The 14,135-nt window shown below is 42.8% G+C and overlaps 1 protein-coding gene across 2 annotated transcripts in view; it reads right to left on the minus strand.

Moving 5' to 3' along the window:
* SLC9A3 (solute carrier family 9 member A3) overlaps window positions 1-14,135 on the minus strand; it is a 96,529-nt gene that overhangs the window by 38,722 nt on the left and 43,672 nt on the right. For both annotated transcript variants that reach the window (XM_019485508.2, XM_006259235.3), the window contains exon 2: window positions 6,574-6,876. In XM_019485508.2, the coding sequence (XP_019341053.1) occupies window positions 6,574-6,876 (303 nt within the window). The remainder of the gene's footprint in view (window positions 1-6,573; window positions 6,877-14,135) is intronic.

Below are 14,135 nucleotides of genomic sequence, written 5' to 3' on the forward strand. Positions count from 1 at the left end.
GATTGGATTAGAGCAGCATTTCCCAAACTTTTGATACCTGGGGCACACTTCTTATCTGTATTCAATCTGGCAGAACTTTTCCATCCAAAAAAGTGTGTGTGTATGGTATATTATATCACGATATGGATATATATAGATATAGATGTGTTATATATGTTTTGGAATATATAGGAATGTGTTATATGTTTTGAAATATATATCTATATGCATTTCAAAACATAGTACAATCCATTCCCCTGCCAGAAAAAAAAATCATATTACTACTGAGATTTACTGTTTAAAAAGTGACACTGAATATATCTTTCTTTAAGCAAAGGATTAATTTCTATACTAGTGGTTCTCAACCTTTTAAGCCTCAAGCCACCCCTCCATAACTTTTCAGAATTTCATGGCACCCCAGCTGAAAATCAGATACAGATCTACATTCAGAATATATATTTTATTATTTTATATTTATATTAAATATTTATATATATATATATATATATATATATATATATATATATTATATGGAGGAGGGTCTTCAGGTTAAAAAAGCTGAGAATCACTGACCTGGTCGGTGACACTTAAGGGCATGGTGGGGACAGGACCTCAACCTCCTGCACCTGCTCTTTCCATCTCTCCTCTCCTGACCCCTGATCTGTACCTTAGGGAGCGAGGGCAAACCCCGCTGATGCTGCTGCTCCTGCAGGGTCTCACATGCTAGTGACCACCCCTGCAGCCCCTTCTGCTGGCCCTGGGGACATAGAAGGAATAGAGGGGATGAGCTGGTTTGGAGGTCTGTCAGTGCATCCACCCTCTTGCAGCAGAGCATGCTATTGAGTGTGTGTGTGTGTGTGTGTGTGTGTGTGTGTGTGTGTGAGAGAGAGAGAGAGAGCAGGGGGAGGCAGCACAGGGACTGCCTGTGGGCAGGGAGGGTATGAGAAGGCAAAAACGTCAGTGACGGCCCCCAGAGAAGCAGTTGCAGGTGCTGCTGAAGTAGCTGGGGCAAGCAAAGGGGGCTGGAGAGAGGAGGAAATCATTTACTTCCTTACACAAGGGGATCTTGCAGCACACTTCCATTGCTCTCATGACACACTAGTGTGCTGCAACACTTTCGGAGTATCAGTCGGGTAATGTCCACCTATTACAAGTTTTATCTACCATTTGAACTAGGAAATGATAACAGATTATCTGATTTCTGTTATTACTTTTATAACAACTAAGGCTACATACACATTCATACTTTTAGCAATATTCATTTAATCTTTTCTTGCCTGAATAATAAAAATTTATGTAACAAGAAAAATACTCTCAAGGCCATAGACAGATGATATATTTGAAGCAGTTGGGTGGACAGAAGTGCACACCCCCTGCGTTGGTGTAAAAATGGAGAAAGTGCTATAAAAAGGGAAGCACTACAAAAATGACCCTCATTGAACCAGGAACTTCTCTGTAGTTCTGCATTTTGTAGCAATGTTTAAGTTCTGTACAGTTACATGTAGCACCATACGGGGTGTCTTGGTCCCTCTGGCGCTTTGTTCTCTCCCTCCCCTTTTAAGTGGAGTGGCGGGAGAGAGAGAAGGGTTGAGAGTCACTGAAAGCTGCCTGGATGCCAGTGATCCGTGACAGCTTGCTGTCAAAGGAAGGGGAAGCAGAGTTGCAGGGCTGAGCAAGCATCCCATTGTCATGTGGCTGGAAAGCATGTCCCAGAACGCCTTCATGATGAGTTTGCAGTGTTCCAGCCAGGGGAGGCTCTGCAAATCTGTTCACACCTGGCAGTGCTACATTTTTGAAGTGCTTAAAAGTGCTATGGCACTTGTAGCAATAAATGAACAGCTGCCCACAGCCTTTAGCAGAGGCTTTCATGAAAGACTGCCCAGTCCTTCAGCTAGTTCCTAGTAAGATTCCAGTAGCTCCCTTCCCAGCAACTGGAATGAGACAGCTTACTTTCTCATTGGCTGCATCTACATGAGATGCTGACTGAACAGTTGTTACTGTGCAGTCATTTAGTATTTGTATAAACAAGTATTAAATGACTGTGCAGTAACTGGAGTTACTGCCATGTGACGCTACTGAGTGGGAGTAACAAGCTACTGTGCAGTCAGCATCTTGTGTAGATGGGGCTATTATGCATCATACCTAGGGCTCTCTGCAATCTTAAGTATCAGTCTGTGGCTATTAGATGTAATCCTCAAGTGAAGAGATATGACATAAAATTTTCAAGCCCTGCTTAGCTCTGTTTGCAAGTGACATAGTTTGAATCAGGGATGAACTTTTCTGGCCTTCTCCATAATTGAAATTAGAACTGAAAAAGCTTTAGTAGGTTATAAAACATGCCTCCTGCCAGTGAAGCCTGGTCCCTACAGTATAAGATGTATAATCTCATTTGAAATGTTTCAAGCAATCAGGACCATCAGTTGACTGTGATGCAGATACTGCTGCCAGCTGGGTGGAGTATCAAAGACATTCTGTAGAAAGAGATGAATCTCACACCGAAACAAAGATCTTTAGAACAGGGTTTGGTAACCCATGGTACAGCAGGTCAGCACTGGGGAGGAGGAGCAGGCTACACCATTAGCAGTAGTCAGTCTTCAGACATAGTTTCATTAAAGCAGCCGCCACTTCTAAAAGGTTGTTGATGCCACTAAGTGCCATTCCTTCAATCAATGGTAGAACCCCCATTGCTATCACAGATAGGTCTGCACCAAGATCAAGCAGAAAATATCACCTTTATAATGAACTACACTTTTTATTATTACTACACCTGGTTGAACCTTTTTACTCTGAGGGAGGGTTGCAAGGGGAAAGAAAATGACCTTTTATCTAAATCAACGTTTTGTGAAAATAAGAAGTACAATATTAAAAAGTTAATGCAAAATTCTAAAATTTAATTACAAGTTTATATAAAAAATATTTGTCAAGAAGGGTCATTCACCAAATCATTTCAATGTCATTTTAAAAAACAATCCATGGTTAAAAAGGTTTTTTTAAATTGCTCTGTTATGAACTCTTCAAAACAAAAACAAAATTTATCAGCTCTAGCTATTAATAGGGTTTTTTTTTTAATTTTGTTGGCATCTCACTCTCTTATTTAGCATCGCTACATGGTGCAATAATCTGACCATTAATACCATAACTATTTCTGCCCATTTTTATTTCTTTCATCATTTTCCTTTTTCTGTATTTTCTTCTTTTACTGTCTTTGTACGTCTTCTATTCTTTCCTCCAAAAGCAGCTCCCCTTTCCCATTCTGGACTTCAGTCCCAACCTCTTCGCTATTCCATCTGCTACAATGATCGGTAATTAAATAATGAATGACAGCAGTCAGACTGGAGAATCATTGTTTCCACAATGGTCCAGGAAATGTAGAAGACTAAAGATTTTTTTGTAATATCTTTTATTAGACTAGCTGTATAGTTGGGAGATCTGTTGGACAAGCTTTTGGTTATCAAATTCCTCTTCCTCAGGTCACCATAACCTTGTTCAACAGCTCTCCCTACTATACAGTTGGTCCAATAGAAGATTTTGCCTAGTTAATGATGACATTTTAAAGAATCATGGTTAGTCTTTACATGTATCAGCACCTCACTGAGTTTAGTGGGACTGATAGGTCATTCACTATGAATCACCTGACTGAATCATTCTTTCAGGCCATCTACAAACTCACGAAAACAATACTATTTGGTTATACTCTGTTCAAATTGTGAAGGTATTCTGCACAAGCATACTAGAAGCTTTCTATTCTTAAAGGAAGAAAAAGAAAACAAAGGTCTTGTTACGCAGTTCTGGTGGCAAAGCTTCGTGGTCACACTCTGTTGATAATACAGCTCTGCTGGCAAAACCCCTGGTGTGGCTTTCTGAGACAGAACCTGTATATTCAGCCACACAAAAGGTCCTTCCTCCAGCTGAGCAACATTCACACCAGTGGCCCTGGCCTGCCACGGTAGTTAAAGCAGCAGCAGGATCCCCTGCAGTGGCAACACAGTCTAAATTTAGACTCTTTGGAAACCTGCATATTTGTCATACAGGACACATCAGTATGTTGGATTAGTAACATTACATGGAGCTGGACAACACTGCTTGAGGCTTGTCTTCCAACTGGAGAGCAGTGCTCCCACAAATACTCAGTGCTCATGTCACGTTGTATAGGTAAAAAGTAATTCAATACACTGTCTAGCACACTAAAGCATATATCTGTAAGAGCAAAAATAAAATAATTTTGTTGTAGTAGTTGCATAGTTCTACTATAATATCACCATAATGCCTCCTGTAAACAAGAGCATTAAACCCTAGTACACCCAGAACAATACCGTGAAATTGAGAAACGAGCCTACCAACATGGCTGCCCAGCTTTACTGAAACCATATGCCAGTGTAAACCTGCCACAATTTTAATCCAGGTTTGTGATAAATACATGCAACCAGATCCTCAAAGGAAACAGATTCCCTCCTCCTAACCTTGCTTTGCAAGGAACATCTTTTTCTCATAGGTTGCTGTTGCCAGTGGAATAGCTTTTTCATTTTTCTTTTATGTAGTTCAGACAATGAAAGATTTTTTTTCTTGTATTCATTTGACCTCTACTTGTTGGCTCTTTACAAAAATCAAGATATTAAGTTAATAAGCTAAACATTGTCTTTATACAGGCTTAGAAACAGCAAAAGTGCCTCCCTGCCCAAATTAAATAATCAGAACTAGAAGAAACCTTTTCTTAAATAAGGACTTTCTTGCTGCAGAAAACTATAGTACATCCTCCATGCTTTGTACCTTTAGCTGGAATTGTTGTGCAACTGTATAATTGTATAACTGTGCACAATAATTTTTAGCTGCTACGTTGCCATAGCAACACGCTATGAGTGTGTTGCTACAGCAACATAGCTGCAGCATCATGGTTTGTGACCCCCGATGCTATGTCGCCATAGTGCATTGCTACAGCAATGTAGCATCATGTGTAGACGCTCCCATTGTTCCTTTTTAAGCTTCACTTGCTATACTACTGCGTTTTTACTCCTAGGCTTGAATCAGTATAGTAACTTGTAACTGTTGCTATTGTATGTTGTTCTCTTAAGCTTAATTTGATACAATACTGAATCTTTACTCTTAAATTTGATATAGCAAGTTGTAACTGCTGGCATTGTATACCAAACTGATCTCTTAAGTTTTACTGTATTTAATATCTCTTACTGTTGGCATGGTTTTACACACTGCATCATGTTTTAGCACGTGGAATTCACAAGAGACAGCATCTTCACTTATCTGAAGGAATTCAACTATCCAAATGGGTTCATTCCAAAAGGGATACAGAAAACTGAGGATGTACCATATCAGTTAGCAACCAGTGAATGTATCTACATGTGCACTTTACTGTGGAGTTGACTAATTACCTCTGCAGCAAAGCAACACCATCTACATGTGCACCTGTATTATGGCACAGTAAATTAATTAACTCCTTTGTAGGATAGTAGTGTCCAGGACAAGTATTATCCTACAGCGGAGTAGTTCCATGCACTGCAATGCACATGTAGACAGTGACTCCACATCACGTTAAGCAGCAGCAGAGCAGCTCCAGGCTGGCAGGATGACCCCTTGGGCTCCCTGCCAATCCAGGGCTGCTTCACCCCAGCTCAGCATGCTGAGGTCCTGAATACACATGTAAAAGTTGTGCCTGGGGAAAATAAATTCTGGTACAAACTATGCCAGAGTTTATTAATACATGCTAATTGCATGTGTAGATGCACCCAGTATATAGCAACTTATATTTTAGGCTGGACATAAGGAAGAACTTCTTTACTGTCCGAGCCCGCAAGGTTTGGAATAGACTGCTGCCGGAAGTGGTTCAAGCACCTACTTTGAATGCCTTCAAGACACTTTTGGATGTTTATCTTGCTGGGATCCTATGATCTCTGCTGACTTCCTGCCCCTGGGGCAGGTGGCTGGATTTGATGATCTTCCAAGGTCCCTTCTAGCCCTAGTGTCTATGAATCTATGAATTTGCTATCTGATAGAGTAGGCTCCGACCAAACTTAAAAGCTTTGAAAGGTTAGAATTCATAATTTGCCTTACTTTAAAAAAAAAATCTAATCTATTTTGGTATAATGTAAAAAAATAAACAAAGAAACACTCAAGTTCTGCTTCTGAATTCAACTGTAGGTACACAACTGGGAATACTATCAGTTGTATCTATAACATGAAAGAAAATCTAAACATCTGGCTACCCAAATTATGGCAATCCTCCATTAGGCCTCTCAGTTTCCATTAAAACTAAAGGAAAACTAGCCTTTTGAACATTTCCACAGAAACAGATGTCCATTAATAGATCAAGCCCTGAGTTTTTCAATTCAGGGAGATGCATCAGTAAGAGGTTAGAGAGATGTGTGTTCAGGGCATGGGACTAGGGTGTGGGAAGCCGAGGGTCAAATCCTTACTCTATCTGATTCTGGGCAGAGTTCTCTGCTTGCTCTGAAACTTCATAAAACATTCAAACAGCTATAGTTAATACTTCTATGAGAAACATCTGTTACCTGTGATACAGCTCTATTGTGCTAGGCAGTACCCAGTTTAATTAGCAGTTTCTTGCTTAAAAAGTGTACTTACCCATGATTCCAGTCAGGTGGACACCATAGAGAGACAAGCCTGTTGTGGCAGCATTCCAGACAGTTCCAATGACAGCATACAAAAGGATGGTGCCAAGGTTTCCAAAAAATAACCTGTTTGGCATGAAGTAGCCAGCATCGAGGACAATGGGTGGCAGCAGATAGAAGAAAAACACATTTGGTGTCAAGGTGAAGGAGGCAATGTGGTCTGCTGCCCATACAATCCCACCCAGGAAGAGGCCGAGGACAATTAGCAGAGCGCTCTCAGGAACCACATGAGTGACTTTGTGGGATAAATGGAAAACTGCAAGGAAAGAAAAAAAAAAATCAGGAAATAAAGGTGCAAAAATGATTTAACTAAGAGGACAGCTCACCCCCATGGGAGTTCTGCCACTGTGGGCTGAGTTAAATCTTCAGGACTTGTCTCTCTAGCAGGGGCAGGCAATGATTTCAGGCCGAGGGCCACTTACTGAGTTTTGGCAAGCCATTGAGGGCCGCATGACAGGCAGCCAGGGACAGCTAAATATTAATTTTCTAAATTTTTAGGGGCCCCGCGGGCCAGATAGAATGGCTTGGCAGGCCGCATTTTCTCCACCCCTATCAATCACATAATTATATTGCCCCCAAAGCATAATAGGTACATAGCTGACACTTAGAACTAGAGGACTTACACAGCTTATAGTCATATGCTAAATTTAAATATGTGATAAGTGAATACAGTTGTGTTTTAAATCAACTTTATTAGGTTCACTTATATAGTAATGAAGCAGACAAGGTCTATGACTTGAGTATAGACTGAGATAATGGATGCCTGGAGATGTGCTGTGGAGCTGCTCTGATGCGCTGTAATTGCAGCATGTCAGAGCAGACTCAATTAATCGAGTTAACTGGAGTGTGGTAATTACGCCAGCCTCCGTGTCTTGTGTATTACCATCCCCACGTTTCAAAACAGTTGCCAGGGCACTGGAACTAAAGCTCGTTGAACTAAAGCTTTAGTTTCAGTGTCCCCACAGCCATTTTGAAACGCGGGGACACTAACTAATACATGAAGCATTGTGGTGCTTTAATTAGAGTGGCTCTTGGAGCTGCTCTAATTAAGGCGCCTCCTGCTCACAGCACATGTAAAAGTGTCCACATATCCTGATTCCCTTTGCTTCCTTGAAGTACTTTCTGGTTGCCTGCTGACATGAGCAGTGGTGATGATGAATGTGTGTATGCACGTAGCGATTTCTCTGACAGCTAGCTGTTCTTTTTAGTAAGATGATCTGAATGTTTGGATTGTTTTGTTTTTAACATTTGTATGAAACTCATTTTGCTAGAATTAGGCAAGAAGAGATCATTGACAAGGGAAACAGTTTCTTGCGTTTATTCCTAGACCTTAAGGGAGAGCAAAAACAGAGAAATTATTCCATAAAAACAGCAGTTCTTGGTGGGGTGTGGTATGTATGCTACATATCTTCATGAACAGGTGCTACCAACTGAACCACAAAATAAACTGATGGAATTCAAGAAAATCTACCCACAGCTATGTTGTTGACACGTTTTCCTTATTGATGCATTTCCCGCGATATGTCACAAAAATGCTCTACAAGTATTTAGTGCAAAACTAGCCATCACAGAAATATTTTAGTTGCAGATGTATATCTATGTTACATCAATCATTATAAATATTAATGTACCTATACACCATTTAACTTTTTTAAAAGAGTGGCTTAATAAGAGTGCAGAGGCAGTGCAAAAAACTAATTAATTTTAAAATGGGGCTCGATAAGCTTCTGTACAATGTACTCATATTTAATGGACAGGCACATAATTCACTTAACTGCATAACATAACACCAGTACCTATTTTTTTGTAACAAACTCCAGTTATCTGCAAATTGGTTAAGTGCATGATTGGCTTAAGTGTATAGGAAACCTTTAGCCTCACTATCTACTTGGTAACCTAATTATGCTCTGGTATGGAGACATTCACACAAGCAAAGCTTTGGCTGGTCTTGTACTTAGTAGGCACATCTATATGTGCCTAATAATGCACATAAATAAACTGCGGAGCCTAGTGCTCTGGAGTTTATTTCTCCCAAGCGTGTTGTTTACATGTGCACCCTGGGATTGTAGTAAGGAGCCTGGAGTGTCAGCCTGCCAGCCTGGGGCAGGTTCCCCCAGCTCAAAATGCTATGGAAGGTCTGGCTGCGGCAAGAGGGTGCTTTAGAGGAGGGGCAGCCAGCAGGCAGCCCCTGCAATGAAGCACTCTCATGCCTCAGCCAGCCGGGGCATTGTCTATACATGCACCATTTCAGAGTACAAAACTCTACAGCAGGATAGTACTTGCAAGTCCTATCCTGCTGTGGAGTTAATTAGTATACTCCAGACTAATAGGGGCACTCATATAGACCTGCAATGTTTACTGCAAAGATAATTAGTCTACTGTGGAGTAAATGTTGTATGTAGACGCACCTAATGGGCACATCTACACTTGGCCGTACGGCGCCATTGTTACTGCACCATCATTTAGTACTTCCTTTTCAAAGTATTAAATGACAGTGCAGTAACAGTCCGTACTGCACTGTGCCAGCTGTTGCACAGTTATTTTTAGCTGCTATGTCACCAAAGCAGCACACTGTAATGCAGGAGTGTGTTGCTACAGCGATGTAGCTGCAGCATCACAGTTTTTGCCTGTCAACACTATGTTGCTGTAGTGTGTTGCTACAGTGACATAGCACCATGTATAGACACACCCAGTGAGTATTATTTAAACTGAGTTCAGGTAAGTGCATACGCCCAGTAAAACTTTTCAGTTCGGAGGCTATGCACTTTTATGGAATACACCCTAATTGAATGATGTGTCTGCCTATGATAGTGAAGAGCTAGAGTCAAACTTCAGGAAGTTCCTTCTAGATCTGTGTCCTATAAATTTGCCTTGAAGGATTGCAGTTTACTGAGTGAACTTGTACCCATTCAATGGGAACTTTGACCTGAATGGTAACAGTAGCTTTATCCATTCTTCCATTAGTGAAGTTTGGCAGATATTAATAATAATTCTCTGAAGTTAAACTTTCTTTTATACTGATTTTATCAAAAAAAATGGTATCCCAGGCTGTTTTGACAAGTCCAATAATTTAAGGAGATGGACAGTGTTTGGCATAAGTCATAGGGGAAAAAACTGACCAGAGGGAAGGAGAAACTTAAAAAGTTCAGGATAAAATCTGGAAGAGAAAAAGGTGAGAAGACAGAGAAAAGGCCACTTAGGGTGTTTTGAACAGTAGGAGCACAAACAATAGCCGGATTGTGAGGAAAGAAAAGACAGAGGGAAGATGGGTGTCAAATAAGGAAAGAGAGAGGTGGTTAGCCATATTAGTCTGAAATCAGGCAGAAGGCAGGGTGCAGATGCACTTTAGAGACTAACTAAACCAGAGATGCAAAAGCTTTTATAAGCTGGAGTTCACTTAATCAGATCTTGATGAAGATATGGAAAGCACACGGGAGAGAGCAGAATGAGAGCAAGTCTCTGAGGTATAATAAACAGGGAGGCAAGACAGGAGTTTGGCAAAGGAGACCTGCTGAATGGATCTCAGCAATTTCACATGGTAGCAGCTTGGATGAACCTTTCTGGTGATCTGGATCTCCATCATTTCTTTCAGGGCCCTGACTACTTATGAGCCTGACCCATTTTATAAAAACTTGAACTCACTGAAAAGCTGAATTTCCCTGCACCCTGAAGTTCAGTCACAAAACCATTGAGCTTAATGGTTTTAATAAAACAATTCGCTCAAAACTGAGCCCAACTTTGCTTAAAACTTGTTCAAACAACAAATGGTCAGGACACCAAGTTTTAATATTTATCTGAAAAATCATCATCCATCAGCATGCTGGGATATAAGGCCAAAGCACACTAAATAAATACCATAGCTATTTCTTGTAACATGCTGTGCTTTCCCTAGAAGCTTTTTTAAAAACTGCTGATCCTGGTCAAATATTTATTACACTAGTTATTAGTTATAGACTGTTTAACATTTAAAGAAACTGAGTCTTCTCTTTCCTCAATTACACTTCAAGGTTTATCTAAGCCTTAGAAACTTTTACCTTGGTACTTTTAAGAAAATTTCCAATCCATATTACTAGTATAGGATAGCCAGTGGCATTTTTTCCCATTGAGTTGCCTAAGACATACCAAAGCAAGCAATAACAACAGCAATTTGCCCAGGCCAATGTTACCACCAAACTTCACACTGCTATAAATGCACCCTTACTAGAGTACTAATGGATACCATGCAATTTCCAGTGAAAGCCATATTACCAGAATAGACCATGTTATTACATCAGTCCACTCCAGCCACTATGAATGAGACAAAACCAGGTTACAACTGGATTAAGGAAAAGGAAGCAAACTACATTGCATAAATATGTCTTATAAACATTTTTAAACACAGTCAAGTTTCTAAAGCATCAGGGTCATCAATTTAACAGATAGGAAGCACCATCTACAACACAAGTGTAAAAAAATTCAAAGTCAAATGTCTTCTGCTTCTAACAGCTCATTGGACTAATATTATTTAGGCACATCAGTTTCTGTAGCTGATGGATACAGGAGTGACGTGGCTAACATCATATTTGGCCATGTTCGATTCCCCTGCCTGAATGACCAGGTGACCATTTAGAGCTGGGTGGACTGGGCACAGCTGTTGACATGAATTTAAGAGTGAGGCTTCAAACATATGTCTTTTAAAGGAACTCCTCCATCACTATGAAACCTCTTGCTCAACTGAATGGAAAAGTAAGAAAACTATTGCTGGGTGCTACAAGAACCAGCTTCTCTTTTTTTTTTTTTCTGTAGTACTCCAGAGACTATCTGGCATTCTGAGCAGCCAATTATTTTGTGTTTACAGGCAAAGAAGCAAGGGTGTTTTTGGCAATATATTTTATTGGACCAACTGAATAGTTGGAAGAGATGCTAGATGGGTGTTCAGGTGTAAACTGCCCTTCCTCAGATCTAAGAAAGAAGTAGAAACAGCCTAAATTAGATCCCAGATGAAACAATTCCTTTTCAAGCATTCCACTTTTCAAAGGTTTTTTTCTGGTAGTCATTCTCTCCATTCCTTACCTCTCTAGTCAGTAAATTATCAACTGATTTATCACCTTCCAGAAAAGGGATTGCTGCTTTATCCCTCAGAATGAATTTTGCTGAGCTAGGCTTCTTTAGGTCAGTTTTCTTTGTTGCTGTTTGCAGAGAGAGATATGGGTGAAAAAAGCCCCAAGATAAAAGTGTGAAACAAGGATTCTCAAGACATAAAAAAAGACAATATTATGAAGTAGATACTTGAATTTATGCAAAAAAGTCACTATTCTATTGAACCGGAACACTGAATCAGAACATCTATAACTGAGGGTTTGTTATCCTAGTGAATATTTGAGTCAAGCTGTTTCTGGGATAGACATTATTCCCTCTCGAAAAACTCCACTATATTCTTTTGGGTACATTGATATGCTGACCTAACAGGAATTGGGCTCACTGACATCTCGGCTCTGTAACCCCGACAGAAGCATAAAAGAGCAGTTGGAGAGATCTCTTACTCTCCATTCAATTTCTGCAGCAGCTTCCACCATCACCAGGCCAGACTTACTCCACAGGGAACCATGCAGATTAACTTCCATAAGAAGATAAGCCTCAGGATGAGTGATGGGGTCAAGACCTCTATGAACTTGGCAATGTGCAGGAGATATCATGAGCACTGCAATACGACGAAATGTTTTTTAAATATGATGCAACTGGAACTTAGAGCAGCTATATTCACTGTTTCAATTCACGTGCTATATCAGACGCTCTTCACCATGAGTAAAGGTGTCTGACACTGCCTGTTAGACTGACTGAGAGCCATACACTATGGCTAGGGACAGACATTACACATAAATTGGCTTAAGTGATCAGAAACTGGTTTAAATCTGTAACAGAAGATAAGTTCAGTGTACATAAACCAGTTTCAAAATGGCCAAACTGGTTTGAGATAAACCTGGATGAATGTAGTATCAAACTAAACTGACTGAGCTCAAACTGCTTGATACAATGCCAGTCCCAGACCCCTTCCGGGTTTAAACCAGAGTCCCCCAGCATCCTCTCTGGGCTGGACTCTGCTCTAGCAGAGCAGGGCTGCCCCCACCCCTCTGCTCTCTAGCCTGAGCAAGGGCACGGATATGGCAAGACAAGAGCTGGCATGGCCCCATTAAGGCACAGTGGGCAGGGAGGAGATTAATTCTTCCCTCCTTCCCCTCCCCCACCACAGCTGGGGTTTGCCTGTCTGCAAGGGAGGGGAGAGCAGCAGAGGAGAGGGGGAGGGCTGGCAGACCCTGGCTGCAGTTCCGGGGGGCAGAAGGGACAGAGGGAGGAATTAATTCTGTCCCTGCCCCTTTCACCTTGGTGGGGCCATGCCAGGATGGCGTCTGACCACACACATCCTACTGCTGAAGCAGCAAGGGGATGGGGAAGGGCAGCAGCCTCTGTCATGCTGCCCAGGAGAGGTTTTATTCTGCCCCTCCCTTTCCTGTCCCAACGACAGGACTGCAGCTAAGACCCATTAAGGTTAAGGAGGCAGGAATCAGGTTAATTCCCCAATTCCCACCCCCCCTCCACTGGGGGACTGCAGCTGGTGCAGAGAAACCCTCCCCCCCCCAATGCAGGGTGGGGAGGGGGGCTATGTGAGGGGCTACCTGAACCCAGAGGTGGACTCTTCCCCTTCCCAGGTGGGATGGGGGAGTGGGGGGGCTCTGTGCAGGACTGCCTGGCCTGGCTCAGCCTGGGCATGGGGAGTAGCTGTCACGGAGCCAGAGCCCCTTGGGGTGGCCCTGCTCCTGCGGCCCGCCTCTCCCAGCCCAGCTGCACCCCAGCCAAGGCAGCTGCATGGCTGGGCTGGGCCAGGCAAGGCCATGGGGTTGAGGCCACCCCGGTGGCAGCAGCTCAGTGACAGGGATGCTGAGCTCTGTCAGCAGTGCAGCCTGGCTCGGCATGCATGGGCAGCAGCTGGCCAGGCAGCGGCCTGCTTGAGCCAGTTGAGCCCTGACCAAGGAGGCCACATGGTGGGGCTGGGCTGCAGGGGCTGCAGGGGCGGGGCCAACCCCAAGGGCTACAGTTCAGTGACAACCACTCCATGTGCTGATCCCGGCAGCCCCACACAGAGCCTCCCCTCCCCTCCCCTCTCCGATCCATGGCAGCAGGAGGCAAGGGAGGAAGAGGAGGAGGAAGAAGAGTCCCCCTCCAGCACCAAACAGATCCCCCCTCCTGGGGCAGGGAGGGGGAAGGAGCAGAGGCAAGGGTCTGAACAGAACTTCCCCCCACCCTGTGGGGGAGGGGGAAGAGTCCCCCTCTGGGGCTGGGCAGCCCCGAAGAGAGCCCCCCTCCCCACCACGCACTGGCAGGGTGTGGGGGGGGGTGAAGGAGGAGGAAGACGGGGCGGGGAACTCCCCCTCCAGCACTTCACAGAGCCCTCATCCCCACCCCATGGCCTTGGGGGAGTGGGAGGAGTGGGAAGTGTCCCCCTCTGGGGCCAGGCAGCACTCTGTACCTGAATTACTC

This window comes from Alligator mississippiensis, chromosome 5 (assembly GCF_030867095.1).
Source record: "Alligator mississippiensis isolate rAllMis1 chromosome 5, rAllMis1, whole genome shotgun sequence".
Classification (NCBI taxonomy): domain Eukaryota; kingdom Metazoa; phylum Chordata; order Crocodylia; family Alligatoridae; genus Alligator; species Alligator mississippiensis.